The 13,199-nt window shown below is 51.1% G+C and overlaps 1 protein-coding gene across 1 annotated transcript in view; it reads right to left on the bottom strand.

Annotated features, from left to right (window-relative positions):
• The window catches only part of INPP4B (inositol polyphosphate-4-phosphatase type II B), an 853,440-nt gene that overhangs the window by 68,099 nt on the left and 772,142 nt on the right, over window positions 1-13,199 (bottom strand). Inside the window, exon 20 of the mRNA XM_030192243.1 lies at window positions 3,190-3,302. Within this exon, the coding sequence (XP_030048103.1) occupies window positions 3,190-3,302 (113 nt within the window). The remainder of the gene's footprint in view (window positions 1-3,189; window positions 3,303-13,199) is intronic.

Genomic DNA, 13,199 nt, shown 5'->3' with positions numbered 1-13,199 from the left:
CGATTAAAGGGGTCTTTTACTAAACTGCGGTAAAAAAGGCACTGCGGTAGCGGCGTGGGCCACTTCCGCCCTGCGCCAAGCCCCTTTTTTACCACAGTGGGTAAAAGCCCCTAAAAAAGACAAGGCCACGCGGTAAGATTATTCTTACCACTGGCCAAGCAGAGGGGGTGCCCTTACCGCCACCCACTGAGGTGGTGGTAAGGGCTCCCTCAGTAACCCGGCAGCGCACGGATCTGCCCGATTACAGCTGGGTGATGGCTGCGCTAGAAATTACGGAATTATTTTCCGTAGTGCTGGAAATGGCGCTCGCTTGAGGCGGAACTATCATCGGCAGTCGCGTTGGGCCAGATTCTATATATGGCGCCTAAAAAATCTGCACAGAACTAAGCAAATTCTATAAGATTTAGGCGCGGTGTATAGAGTATGCTTAGTCGATACCATAGTGCCTAAATCTACGAGCATCCATTTACGCCAAAAAAAAAGTCTGGGGTAAATCCATGCACGTAGATTTAGGCGCACTGACCTGTATTCTGTAATTACGAGCGGAAATGCTGGAATGCACATAAACACTCCCCTTTTAAGCTAGGCGTTATTTATTTTGAACTGCGCGCTTTCAGGCTTATTTTCGAAAGAGAAGGGCACCCATCTTCCGACACAAATTGGGAGATGGGCTTCCTTCTCTTAGGGTCACCCAAATTGGCATAATCGAAAGCCGATTTTGGGCGTCCTCAACTGCTTCCCGTCACGGGGACGACCAAAGTTTACGGGGGGGGGGGGGGGGGGGGGGTGTCAGCACCGTAGCGAAGGCGGGACTGGGGCGTGATTAAGAGATGGGCGTCCTCGGCCGATAATGGAAAAAAGAAGGGCGTCCCTGACGAGCACTTGGCCGACTTTACTTAGTCCATTTTTTCTTGCGACCAAGCCGTAAAAAGGTGCCCGAGCTGACCAGATGACCACCGGATGGAATCGGGGATGACTTCCCCTTACTCCCCCAGTGGTCACCAACACCCTCCCACCCTAAAAAAAAAAACAAAACTTAAATTTTTTTTTTTTTGCCAGCCTCAAATGTCATACCCAGGTCCCTAACAGCAGTATGTAGGTCCCTGGAGCAGTTTTAGTGGGTGCAGTGCACTTCAGCCAGGCGGACCCAGGCCATCCCCCCCTACCTGTTACACTTGTGGTGATAAATGTAAGCCCTCCAAAACCCACCCGAAACCCACTGTACCCACATGTAGGTGCCCCTCCTTCATCCCTTAGGGCTATGGTAGTGGTGTACAGTTGTGGGGAGTGGGTTTTGGGGGGCTCAGCACCCAAGGTAAGGAAGCTATGCACCTGGGAGCAATTTGTGAAGTCCACTGCAGTGCCCCCTAGGGTGCCCGGTTGGTGTCCTGGCATGTCAGGGGGACCAGTGCACTACGAATTCTGGTTCCTCCCATGAGCAAAGGGCTTGGATTTGGTCGTTTTTGAGATGGGCGTCCTCGGTTTCCATTATGGCTGAAAAACCGGGGACGACCATCTCTAAGGTCGACCTAAATGTTGAGATTTGGGCGTCCCCGACCGTATTATCGAAACGAAAGATGGACGCCCATCTTGTTTCGATAATACGGGTTTCTCCGCCCCTTTGCCAGGACGTCCTTACAGATGGGCGCCCTTAGAGATGGTCGTCCCCGTTCGATTATGCCCCTCTTTGCAATTTAGGTGCTCTTTATAGAATACGCTTAGCGATTTCCGCACATAAATTGTAATTACTGCCAATTAGTGCTCATTACTGCTTGTCAAGTGCTGTTAACAACGCTGATTACCTTGTTACGCCAATTAAGTTACACGCATATCTCTGTGCGGAATCTAGGCACCATATATAGAATCCGGGGATAAGTGTGTAATTCATTAGAATAATGGCATATACATATATAAGGGTCAATATTTCACCTAAGCACTATTCTGTAAATATGCACGTATCTTGCATAGCCATAGAAAACAAAGGAGTAGTTTTACTAAGGTGCGGTGCTAATTTATTTAGCATGAGCTAATGACACCCATTATATTCCCAGGGGCATCTTATCATTTAGCATGCGCTGATTAGCGCACCTTAGTAAAAGGACCCCAAAGTAGGGATGGGCCAAAGAACTTCCAGCAGTCAAGTATAAAAACCACTCTTTTATTGACAAAGCACCAACTGTAAAATAAATTGTTATACTGAGATATTTAATTTTCTGGTGGGTTGTGCTGATTTGTCACAGATCTTGACTATGCCTGGAAGCAACAAAAGCTGAAAACCAATATTATAAAAATTGAAGGCAACGAAAAGTGTTATAAATGGAGGACGAGAAGATAAATAGACAGGAGGGATATATGTTTTACTGGCTGCCTTCAAATTTTTCCAAACGTTTCCTGATTTCCAGGTGTTTTTTTTTTTTTTTGGGGGGGGGGGGGGGGTTCATTTCATACAAGTTTTTAAATACACATTCAGACTTTTTAACAAATGCAAAACAATTATAAAGTCCATTTAATTTGTAGGTTAATTGCATTAAATCAATTTTGCAAGGCACACTAACAAACTAAGGGGTCCTTTCACTAAGGCACGCCGAAAAATGGCCTGCATTAGTGTAGGTTTGTGTTTTGGAAGCATGCAGGTCCATTTTTCAGAAAAGCCCTTTTTTCGGCCAAAAATGGACCTGCGGCAAAATAAAAATTGTTGCACGTCCATTTTGGGTCTGAGACCTTACCGCCACCCACTGACTTAGCGATAAGGTCTGACGTATTAACCAGGCGGTAATCGTCAGTGATACACTGCCGATTCCTGCCCGGTTAGCAACGTGCGGCAGAAAATTAAAAATATTTTCAGACGCGAATATCGGACAGGTGTAAAAATTAGATTTACCGCCTGGGGCATGCAGTAGCCGGGTGGTAGTTCTAATTTGACGTGCATTATACGCACGCAGGCGCCTACACACTTTAGTAAAAGGGCCCCTAAGGGCTCCTTTTACAAAGTTGCATTAGTGATTCTTCGTGCAGGAAATGCAAGAAGCCCATTCAGTTCCTCTAGTTTTTGTCACATTTGCCGCGCGGGAATCACTAGCGAGGCTTTGAAAAAGGAGCTCTAAATCACACTGAAAACGTGTGTCTGTAATAATTCCTTACACGGGATAGGCTATAAGACGTATCTGGGGTTAAATCAAAATTACTTACAGTAGCTGCCAGCCACATGATTTCTACGTTTTTTCTTTTCTTGGCCTGAATATTTTGGTGAAGATTTTCTAGCAATTCTTTTAGGTCATTCTGTTCTTGAAAATGCGGTAGACCTGAAAGGAAGAGACAACATAACCCGGACTGTCAATTTCAAAAACAACTTTCTTAAAGAGGAAAATGTACCTTTAAAAGGTTCAGGGCTCTCCTGCCCAAAATTGCTTTAAATATCAGCCCATAACTTTTAAGCTCCTAAATTAAGATGAATTAAGCTGAAACCTTAGGTTTGTAAGTTTGACTGAAAATAGGGTACAAATTTAGGAGAACAACTTAAGACCATAACCGCTCAATATTCAAAATGGCTCCTGCACGGTTAAATCCAATCTGGGTGACAAAACGTTGATATTCAGTGCCATTGAACCAGACAGTGCTGAATATCGCCACAGACCGCCCCTGCACTGTCGGGATAGTGCCGAATCAGTCTGTGGGTGGAGCCTGGGCAGAGCCTGGGAGCAACCATGACTTAACCAGTTAGAGGCCATATTCACACTGCTAACTGGTTAAGCAAGCAACTAAAGTTAGGACAGCAGGAAAAGCTGTTCTAACTAAACAGGCACCGGTCTGAAAATTGGCTGGTGCTCAGATTACGTTGAACGGTATTGGGCCTTCCTGATCCCCCACTTCCCTGATCCTGCAAGACAAAAAAAATCCTAGAGATTGCGCTAGCCATATTGGTTATACAGCTGCGATGGGCATCACTCCTGCCTGTAGTACTCCTACGGCCTATGATGTAGGCCCGGGGAAGGCCTACAGGGGTGGGGGGTGGGTGAGGGGGTTCAGGGCAGGATATTTTTGGCATGGGAGGGAAAGAGGGGGACTGGGAGAGGGGATCTGAGGGGGCATGGGGAACAGGAGAGGGGATCTAAGGGGGCATGGGGAACAGGAGAGGGGATCTGAGGGGGCATGGGGACCAGGAGAGGGGATCAGAAGGGCATCAAAACTGGGAGAGGGGATCGGACAGCAGAGGCACTGACAGAACTTTAGGTGGGTCCCAGCTGATATTCAGCTGGGACTGGTGTAAGAGTCTTATGTGGGTCCCAACTAAATATTGGCTGGGACCACATAAGCTCTGGTGGCTAGTGAACTTGCTATTAGCCTTGGATATTCAGTGCCCAAGCCCGGACATGGCCCGGCACTGAACATCCGGAGCTAATTCTGCCCGTGACGGTCAACGTTTTTGCAACAGGATGAATTTTGACCAGATAATTTTTAGGCCCTTTTTAAACTCTGAAAAGCAGTCTTAACTCTGACATACCTAGGTAGCAAATTCTATATAGCCAGAGTGGAAAGCGGATTCACGCGTGCAGTCTGGCTGTGCATCAGCTAATGTAAAACCCACTAATCATTTTTGATCTTAGGAATAAAGAGCTTATGGTATTAATAGATCAAATAGGTAGTTTGGGAGGCCAGTATAGAATGATCTATGAGTTAATATTAGTTTCAACAGATACGTCCAGTAGTACTAGAAAATTGGTGGTGTTACTATGAAAATGTGGGTTGACTTTCATACTGTTATATAATTGTATGTAAGCATATTTATGTATAAATGCATACACACACACAAACACAGTATTAATAGCTACCGTGTTTCCCCGAAAATAAGACACTGTCTTAAATTAATTTTTGCCCCCCAAAATGTGCTAGGTCTTATTTTCAGGGGCTGTCTTATTTTTCGGGGAAACATCGGGGTTGGCCCGCCCGCCGTCGCTCCCGGAACTAACCTTAAACGCCTCCTTTCACCTTCGCAGCAGCAAGGCAGGCAACTCCTTCCTTCCGTGTCCTGTCCTCGCCTGACGTAACGTCCGCGAGGGCGGGGCACGGAAGGAAGGAGAGGTCTGCCCTGCTGCTGCTTGCTGCGAAGGTGAAAGGAGGTGTTTAAGGTTAGTTCCAGGAGCGACGGAGGGTGGGTGGAGGGGGAGGGGGTGGCCCGGGGGCGGCCTTGTCCGGCTCTCGGAGGCCCTGCTTTCAAACAAAAATTTGCTAGGTCTTACTTTCGGGGGAGGCCTTATATCTACCAATTCAGGAAAACCTCTACTAGGTCTTATTTTCGGGGGATGTCTTACTTTCGGGGAAACAGGGTAGTCTACTAGATTATATCAGCCATGGAGATCTTTACATTAGAAAATCAAGGCCTTTTAGATGTCCCCAAACAGAGACAGGTTTGATTATGTGAAATCAGGGCGCGTACCCTTTCTGTAGCAGTTCCTATACAGGGTATGATACATACCTGTAGCAGTTGTTCTCCGAGGACAGCAGGCTGATTGTTCTCACGACTGGGTGACGTCCGCGGCAGCCCCCACCAACCGGAAAGAAGCTTCGCGGGACGGTCGGCACGCAGGGCACGCCCACCGCGCATGCGCGGCCGTCTTCCCGCCCGTGCGCGACCGCTCCCGCCAGTTGAATAACTAGCAAAAGATGAAACACACAACTCCAAAGGGGAGGAGGGAGGGTAGGTGAGAACAATCAGCCTGCTGTCCTCGGAGAACAACTGCTACAGGTATGTATCATACCCTTTCTCCGAGGACAAGCAGGCTGCTTGTTCTCACGACTGGGGTATCCCTAGCTCTCAGGCTCACTCAAAACAAGAACCCAGGTCAATTGAACCTCGCAACGGCGAGGTTACAACAGAAATTGACCTACGAAGAACAACTAACTGAGAGTGCAGCCTGACCAGAATAAATTCGGGTCCTGGAGGGTGGAGTTGGATTTACACCCCAAACAGATTCTGCAGCACCGACTGCCCGAACCGACTGTCGCGTCGGGTATCCTGCTGGAGGCAGTAATGAGATGTGAATGTGTGGACAGATGACCACGTCGCAGCCTTGCAGATCTCTTCAATAGTGGCTGACTTCAAGTGGGCCACCGACGCTGCCATGGCTCTGACACTGTGAGCCGTGACATGACCCTCAAGAGTCAGCCCAGCCTGGGCGTAAGTGAAGGAAATGCAATCTGCTAGCCAATTAGAGATGGTGCGTTTCCCGACAGCGACCCCTAGCCTGTTAGGGTCGAAAGAAATAAACAATTGGGCGGACTGTCTGTTGGGCTGTGTCCGCTCCAAGTAGAAGGCCAATGCTCTCTTGCAGTCCAATGTGTGCAACTGACGTTCAGCAGGGCGGGTATGCGGCCTGGGGAAGAATGTTGGCAAGACAATTGACTGGTTAAGATGGAACTCCGACACCACCTTCGGCAGGAACTTTGGGTGGGTGCGGAGCACTACTCTGTTGTGATGAAATTTGGTATATGGAGCATGGGCTACCAGGGCTTGAAGCTCGCTGACCCTACGAGCTGAAGTAACCGCCACCAAGAAAATGACCTTCCAGGTCAAGTACTTCAGATGGCAGGTATTCAGTGGCTCAAAAGGAGGTTTCATCAGCTGGGTGAGGACGACGTTGAGATCCCATGACACTGTAGGAGGCTTGATAGGGGGCTTTGACAAAAGCAAGCCTCTCATGAATCGAACTACTAAAGGCTCTCCAGAGATGGCTTTACCTTCCACACGATAATGGTAAGCACTAATCGCACTAAGGTGATTCCTTACTGAGTTGGTCTTGAGGCCAGACTCCGATAAGTGCAGAAGGTATTCAAGCAGGTTCTGTGCAGGGCAAGAACGAGGTTCTAGGGCCTTGCTCTCACACCACACGACAAACCTCCTCCACTTGAAAAAGTAACTCTTTTTAGTGGAATCCTTTCTAGAGGCAAGTAAGACCCGGGAGACACCCTCAGACAGACCCAACGCAGTGAAGTCTACGCCCTCAACATCCAGGCTGTGAGAGCCAGAGACTGAAGGTTGGGGTGCAGCAACGCTCCGTCGTTCTGCGAAATGAGAGTCGGAAAACACTCCAATCTCCACGGTTCTTCGGAGGACAACTCCAGAAGAAGAGGGAACCAGATCTGACGGGGCCAAAAGGGCGCGATCAGAATCATGGTGCCGCGGTCTTGCTTGAGCTTCAGTAAGGTCTTCCCCACCAAAGGTATGGGAGGATAAGCATACAGGAGGCCGGTCCCCCAATGGAGGAGAAAGGCATCCGACGCTAGCCTGCCATGTGCCTGAAGTCTGGAACAGAACAGAGGCAGCTTGTGGTTGGTCTGAGAGGCGAAAAGGTCCACCGAGGGGGTGCCCCACGCTCGGAAGATCTTGCGTACCACTCTGGCATGGAGCGACCACTCGTGCGGTTGCATGACTCTGCTCAGTCTGTCGGCCAGACTGTTGTTTACGCCTGCCAGGTACGTGGCTTGGAGGAGCATGCCGAACCGACACGCCCAACGCCACATCCCGACGGCCTCCTGGCACAGGGGGCGAGATCCGGTGCCCCCCTGCTTGTTGACGTAATACATTGCAACCTGATTGTCTGTCCGAATTTGGATAATTTGGCAGGACAGCCGATCTCTGAAAGCCTTCAGTGCGTTCCAGATCGCTCGGAGCTCCAGGAGGTTGATCTGCAGATCCTTTTCCTGGAGGGACCACAGACCCTGGGTGTGAAGCCCATCGACATGGGCTCCCCACCCCAGGCGAGATGCATCCGTCGTCAGCACTTTCGTGGGCTGCGGAATTTGGAATGGACGTCCCAGGGTCAAATTGGTCCGGATGGTCCACCAGAGCAGTGAAGTGCGGCAACTGGTGGAGAGGCGGATGACATCTTCTAGATTCCCGGTGGCTTGGAACCACTGGGAAGCTAGGGTCCACTGAGCAGATCTCATGTGAAGACGAGCCATGGGAGTCACATGAACCGTGGAGGCCATATGACCCAGAAGTCTCAACATCTGCCGAGCTGTGATCTGCTGAGACGCTCTGGTCCGCGAGGCCAGGGCCAAGAGATTGGTGGCCCTCGCTTCGGGAAGGTAGGCCTGAGCCGTCTGGGAATTCAGCAGCGCTCCTATGAATTCCAGAGACTGAGTTGGCTGGAGATGGGACTTTGGGTAATTTATCACAAACCCCAGCAGCTCCAGAAGTTGAATAGTGCACTGCATGGACCGGAGGGCTCCTGCCTCCGAGGTGTTCTTGACCAGCCAATCGTCGAGATATGGGAACACGTGCACTCCCAGCTTGCGTAAGTAGGCCGCTACCACCACGAGGCACTTTGTAAACACTCGTGGGGCAGAGGCGAGCCCAAAGGGCAGCACACAATACTGAAAGTGCCGTGCGCCCAGGCGGAATCTGAGATACTGTCTGTGAGCTGGCAGTATCGGGATGTGAGTGTATGCGTCCTTTAAATCCAGGGAACATAGCCAATCGTTTTTCTGAATCATTGGCAGAAGGGTGCCCAAGGAAAGCATCCTGAACTTTTCTTTGACCAGGAATTTGTTCAGGCCTCTCAGGTCTAGGATGGGACGCATCCCCCGTTTTCTTTTCCACAAGGAAGTACCTGGAATAGAATCCCTGCCCTTCCTGCCCGGGTGGTACGGGCTCGACCGCATTGGCGCTGAGAAGGGCGGAGAGTTCCTCTGCAAGTACCTGCTTGTGATGGGAGCTGAAAGACTGAGCTCCCGGAGGACAATTTGGAGGCAGGGAGGCCAAATTCAGGGCGTATCCGCACCGCACTATTTGGAGAACCCACTGGTCGGAGGTTATGAGAGGCCACCTTTGGTGAAAGAATCTTAACCTCCCTCCGACCGGCAGGTCATCCGGTACGGACACTTGTAGGGCGGCTATGTTCCCGTGGATCCAGTCAAAAGCCCGTCCCCGGCTTTTGCTGTGGAGGCGCAGGGGGCTGCTTAGGCGCACGCTGTTGACGGGAACGAGCGCGCTGGGGCTGTCCCTGTGCCTGACGAGGCCTTCGGGCCGGCTGGTTGTACCTACGCTTCGCAAAAGAATAGGGTGCAGCCTGCCGGGCCCGGGAAAAACGCCCGCCCGTGGGGGCGGGTGCTGAAGGCGCCCGGTGGGAGAGCTTGTCGAGAGCGGTTTCCCGCTGGTGCAGTTGGTCAACCATCTGCTCGACCTTCTCACCAAAAATGTTATCCCCCCGGCAAGGGACGTCGGCCAGTCTCTGCTGGGTGCGGTTGTCCAGGTCAGAGGCACGCAGCCATGAGAGCCTGCGCATCACTATACCTTGGGCCGCAGCACGAGATGCCACGTCACAGGTGTCAAAAATCCCCCTGGACAGGAACTTTCTGCACGCCTTCAGCTGCCTGACCACCTCCTGATAAGGCCTGGACTGCTCCGGCGGGAGCTTATCGACCAGGTCCGCCAGCTGTTGCACATTGGTCCGCATGTGGATGCTCATATAGAGCAGGTAGGATTGGATGCGGGTCACGAGCATGGAGGATTGGTAGGCCTTCCTCCCAAACGAGTCCAGAGTGCGAGACTCCCGCCCCGGGGGCGCCGAGGCGGTATCCCTCGAACTCCGTGCCCTCTTGAGAGCAGAATCCACGACCGCTGAGTCATGGGGCAACTGGGGCCGCATGAGCTCTGGGTCAGAGTGGATCCTGTACTGGGACTCTGCTTTCTTGGGAATGGTGGGGTTAGTTAATGGTCGCACCCAGTTCCGAAGCAGCGTCTCCTTCAGGACATTGTGCAGCGGCACCGTGGAGGACTCTCTAGGTGGTGATGGATAGTCGAGGACCTTGAGCATCTCGGCCCTCGGCTCTTCCACAGAGACCACGGGGAAGGGAATGCTGATAGACATATCCCGCACAAAGGAGGCAAAGGAGAGACTCTCAGGAGGTGAGAGCTTCCTCTCCGGTGACGGCGTGGGGTCCGAGGGAAGGCCCGTAGACTCCTCGGAGGAGAAATATCTCGGGTCCTCCTCTTCCCCCCACGAGTCCTCATCCTCGGTATCGGACATTAGCTCATGTAGCTGAGTCCGGTACCGGGCCCGGCTCGACGTCGAGGCACCAAGGTCTCGGTGTCGTCGAGCGGTGGACTCCCGCGCCGGCGGGGACGGAGCTCCCTCCATCGACGTCGACGGGGACTCCACCTGCGTGGCTGTCGAGACCGGCACCGCAAGCGGCGGCGGTGTCGACGTCCCCGGCGCCAGGCTAGAGCTCGCCGGCGCCACAGTCATCGGCGCCGAGGGCGCAAGCACCCCCGGCGTCGGCACAGCCTGGCGCATCAGCCCTTCCAGGATCCCCGGAAGGATGGCTCTGAGGCACTCGTCCAGGCCCGCTGCCGGAAAAGGCGGTGGGGCCGGTAAGGGTGTCGGTGCCGGAAGCTGCTGGGGGCCAGGAGACGGCACCGTGCCGGAACCCCGACGCGTCGGTACCTCCACAACCGACGGAGACCTCTCCTCTCGATGATGACGCTTCGGCGTCGACTCCTCTTCAGGATGCACCGAGGGCGTCCGGTGACGGCGCTTCTTATCCTTCTTCCGATGCACGTCACCGGCGCCGGAGGGCATGGAGGAGGAGGAGGTCGATCCCCCTCGGTCTCGAGGTACCGGGTCAGACAGGGTTCGGTCCCGTGGCTCACGAGCTGAGGGAGTGACCGGGGCCGACTGCCCACGCGGCCTCTCAACCCCACTCTCACCGGCGGACCGGCGGGCCGACGGGACCTGTTCTCCTGGGGTCGCTGCCATCGGTGCCGATGTCTCGGGCATCGATACCGGTACCGAAGAACCGGCCTTCGATACCGATGCCGTCGAGGTCGACGTCGAGGGGCCGGCGCAAGTTCCAAAAGACGGTCCCGCAGAACTTGCCTCGCAACCTGAGTCCGTTTCCGGAGACCGAGACACAAAGCACACGACTTGAGATTGTGCTCCGGCCCGAGGCACTGGAGGCACCAAGCGTGGGTGTCGGTCTGCGAGATCGGCCGGCCGCAGCGACCACACTTCTTAAATCCACTCGGGACCTTCGAGGACATCGACGGAAAAATCGCGTCGGCGAAGTCAAAGTCGTCAATGGTGGCTAAAATCACACCACGAAAAAATAAACGACCGAGCGACCACTAGGCCGCAACGTGGCGTCCCCGCTGGAAGCGAGGGAAAAGGGGAGCGCGTGCTCCACACGCGCAGATGTTTTTTTTTTTTTTTTTTTTAAAACAAACAAGAAAAAAAGGAAAACCGAGAGGTAATCCAAGCAAAGCGACGATCCGCGTAAACGCGGTCGAAAATCCGGCGGCTGAAACAGAGAGAGCGGCAAAAGCACAACTCTCTCCAGTCGCGGAAAAAAAGGAACTGGCGGGAGCGGTCGCGCACGGGCGGGAAGACGGCCGCGCATGCGCGGTGGGCGTGCCCTGCGTGCCGACCGTCCCGCGAAGCTTCTTTCCGGTTGGTGGGGGCTGCCGCGGACGTCACCCAGTCGTGAGAACAAGCAGCCTGCTTGTCCTCGGAGAATATGGGATACTCTGCTAACAGGCTTTCAATTGATTACAAACGCCCTGGTATTCAAAAGGCAGTTATTTCTGAGTGCCTGATAAATTGAAATTGAGTATGAGGAAATATTATTTTTAATGTGGATGGTCAAGATTTTTATTTTGATTTTACTTATTTTATTTGCTTTTATTTTCATTCTTTTATATCTGTTTATGTTCAAAATGTGTTTATTTTGAACTGTTTTTGTAAACTGCTTTCAACTTAATAAACAAAGGGATCTTTTTACTAAGCTGTGGTAAAAAGTGGCCTGTGGTAGTATGGACACGTGTTTGTGGTGCGCGCCGGGCCATTTTTTACCGCGTCTGGGAAAAAGGGCATTTTTTTAACGGGCCAGGAAATGGGCGTGCACAAAAATTAAAACTAGCGTTCGCCTATTTACGGCCTGAGCCCTTACTGCCACCCATTGATCTCGTGGTAAGCGCTCAAGTGCTACTGCTACTACTATTTAACACACCCATGGTAACAGTTTGCGCCATGCGCCATCTGCCGATTACCGCCAGAAATGCCTCGCGTGGTAGAAAATTAAAAAATAATTTCTACCACCGGAATGAGTGCACACCAAATCTGAAATTACCGCCGGGGGGGGGGCGTGTTAGCCTAGCGGTAGGCTTGTTTTGGCGCATACTACACATGCGTCACATGCACATGGGCCCTACCACAAAGGGGCCCCAAGGTGTTGAACAGTGGCTCCAGTATTAATAGCTAGTTTTGGTAACACACAAAGTTGAACAATAGAACAGAAAAGCCAACCCTTAAGTGCAAGGTATAATATTTGCCTGCTAGACAGTAATTTCTTTTTTGTTGTTATTAATTTGCTTTCCTATGCTGTTCCCTTAATGTGGACTTATTACTGGATTATGTGGTATATTTTTTCTTTATTGTTATCCTAATGATTTACTTTGTGGTATTTTCAAGTATTATCTTTATGAAATACAAGTTTATAAATGCAATTAAAAAAAAAAATAAAAGCCAACCCTTGTGGGAGCCCAGCTGACACAGCAAACCATGGGGAGTGATTGTCCCCCAGCTGGGCTTGATACTGATGATCAATCAAAAATAAAAAGAGAATCAACTTTAACATATTTCAATATTAGCTAGTCACCCCAGCAAAAGAGAATGACTTATAGCTCAAACACTGTGGATAAATCCAACATAATCCACATATATGTTTGTCCCTAGATCAAACCACGATGGATGGTATCAAAACTAAACAGTGTTGGTTTGACCTCCAGTTTCAAAAATACAAAACACATAAATGAGAAATATGCAAAATATATTTTATAGATATAAACTTACTTAAGGAAAAAAATATTACAAATGAATGAGGGACAGATATTTAAAAAACAACTGTTGAATTCTGCTTCTTTGAGAACTGTATCCTACTTGGTGTGGATGGATCAATAACCCAGCAGCAGAAGGTTTATGGTTTATTCATCTTAATATACCTTGTGATAAACACAGTGTCCGCCCTTACGTGAGGAGGCCGCCAGAGGGCGCTCTCCCACTGAAAACCGGGAAAATGCCCATTCTGGTCAGTAGAGGGAGCTAGTAGGGGAATGGATAGGTGGAGAGTCCTGGGGTGGCAACAGGTGTAGCAGGTTATGGGCTGGGTCCTGTTTGGCTAATTAACCCCTTTATACCCACCTG

This window comes from Microcaecilia unicolor, chromosome 2 (genome assembly GCF_901765095.1).
Source record: "Microcaecilia unicolor chromosome 2, aMicUni1.1, whole genome shotgun sequence".
NCBI classification, from domain to species: domain Eukaryota; kingdom Metazoa; phylum Chordata; class Amphibia; order Gymnophiona; family Siphonopidae; genus Microcaecilia; species Microcaecilia unicolor.
Note: the sequence above shows the minus strand (reverse complement) of the source record. Positions and strands in the feature narration are given on the sequence as shown.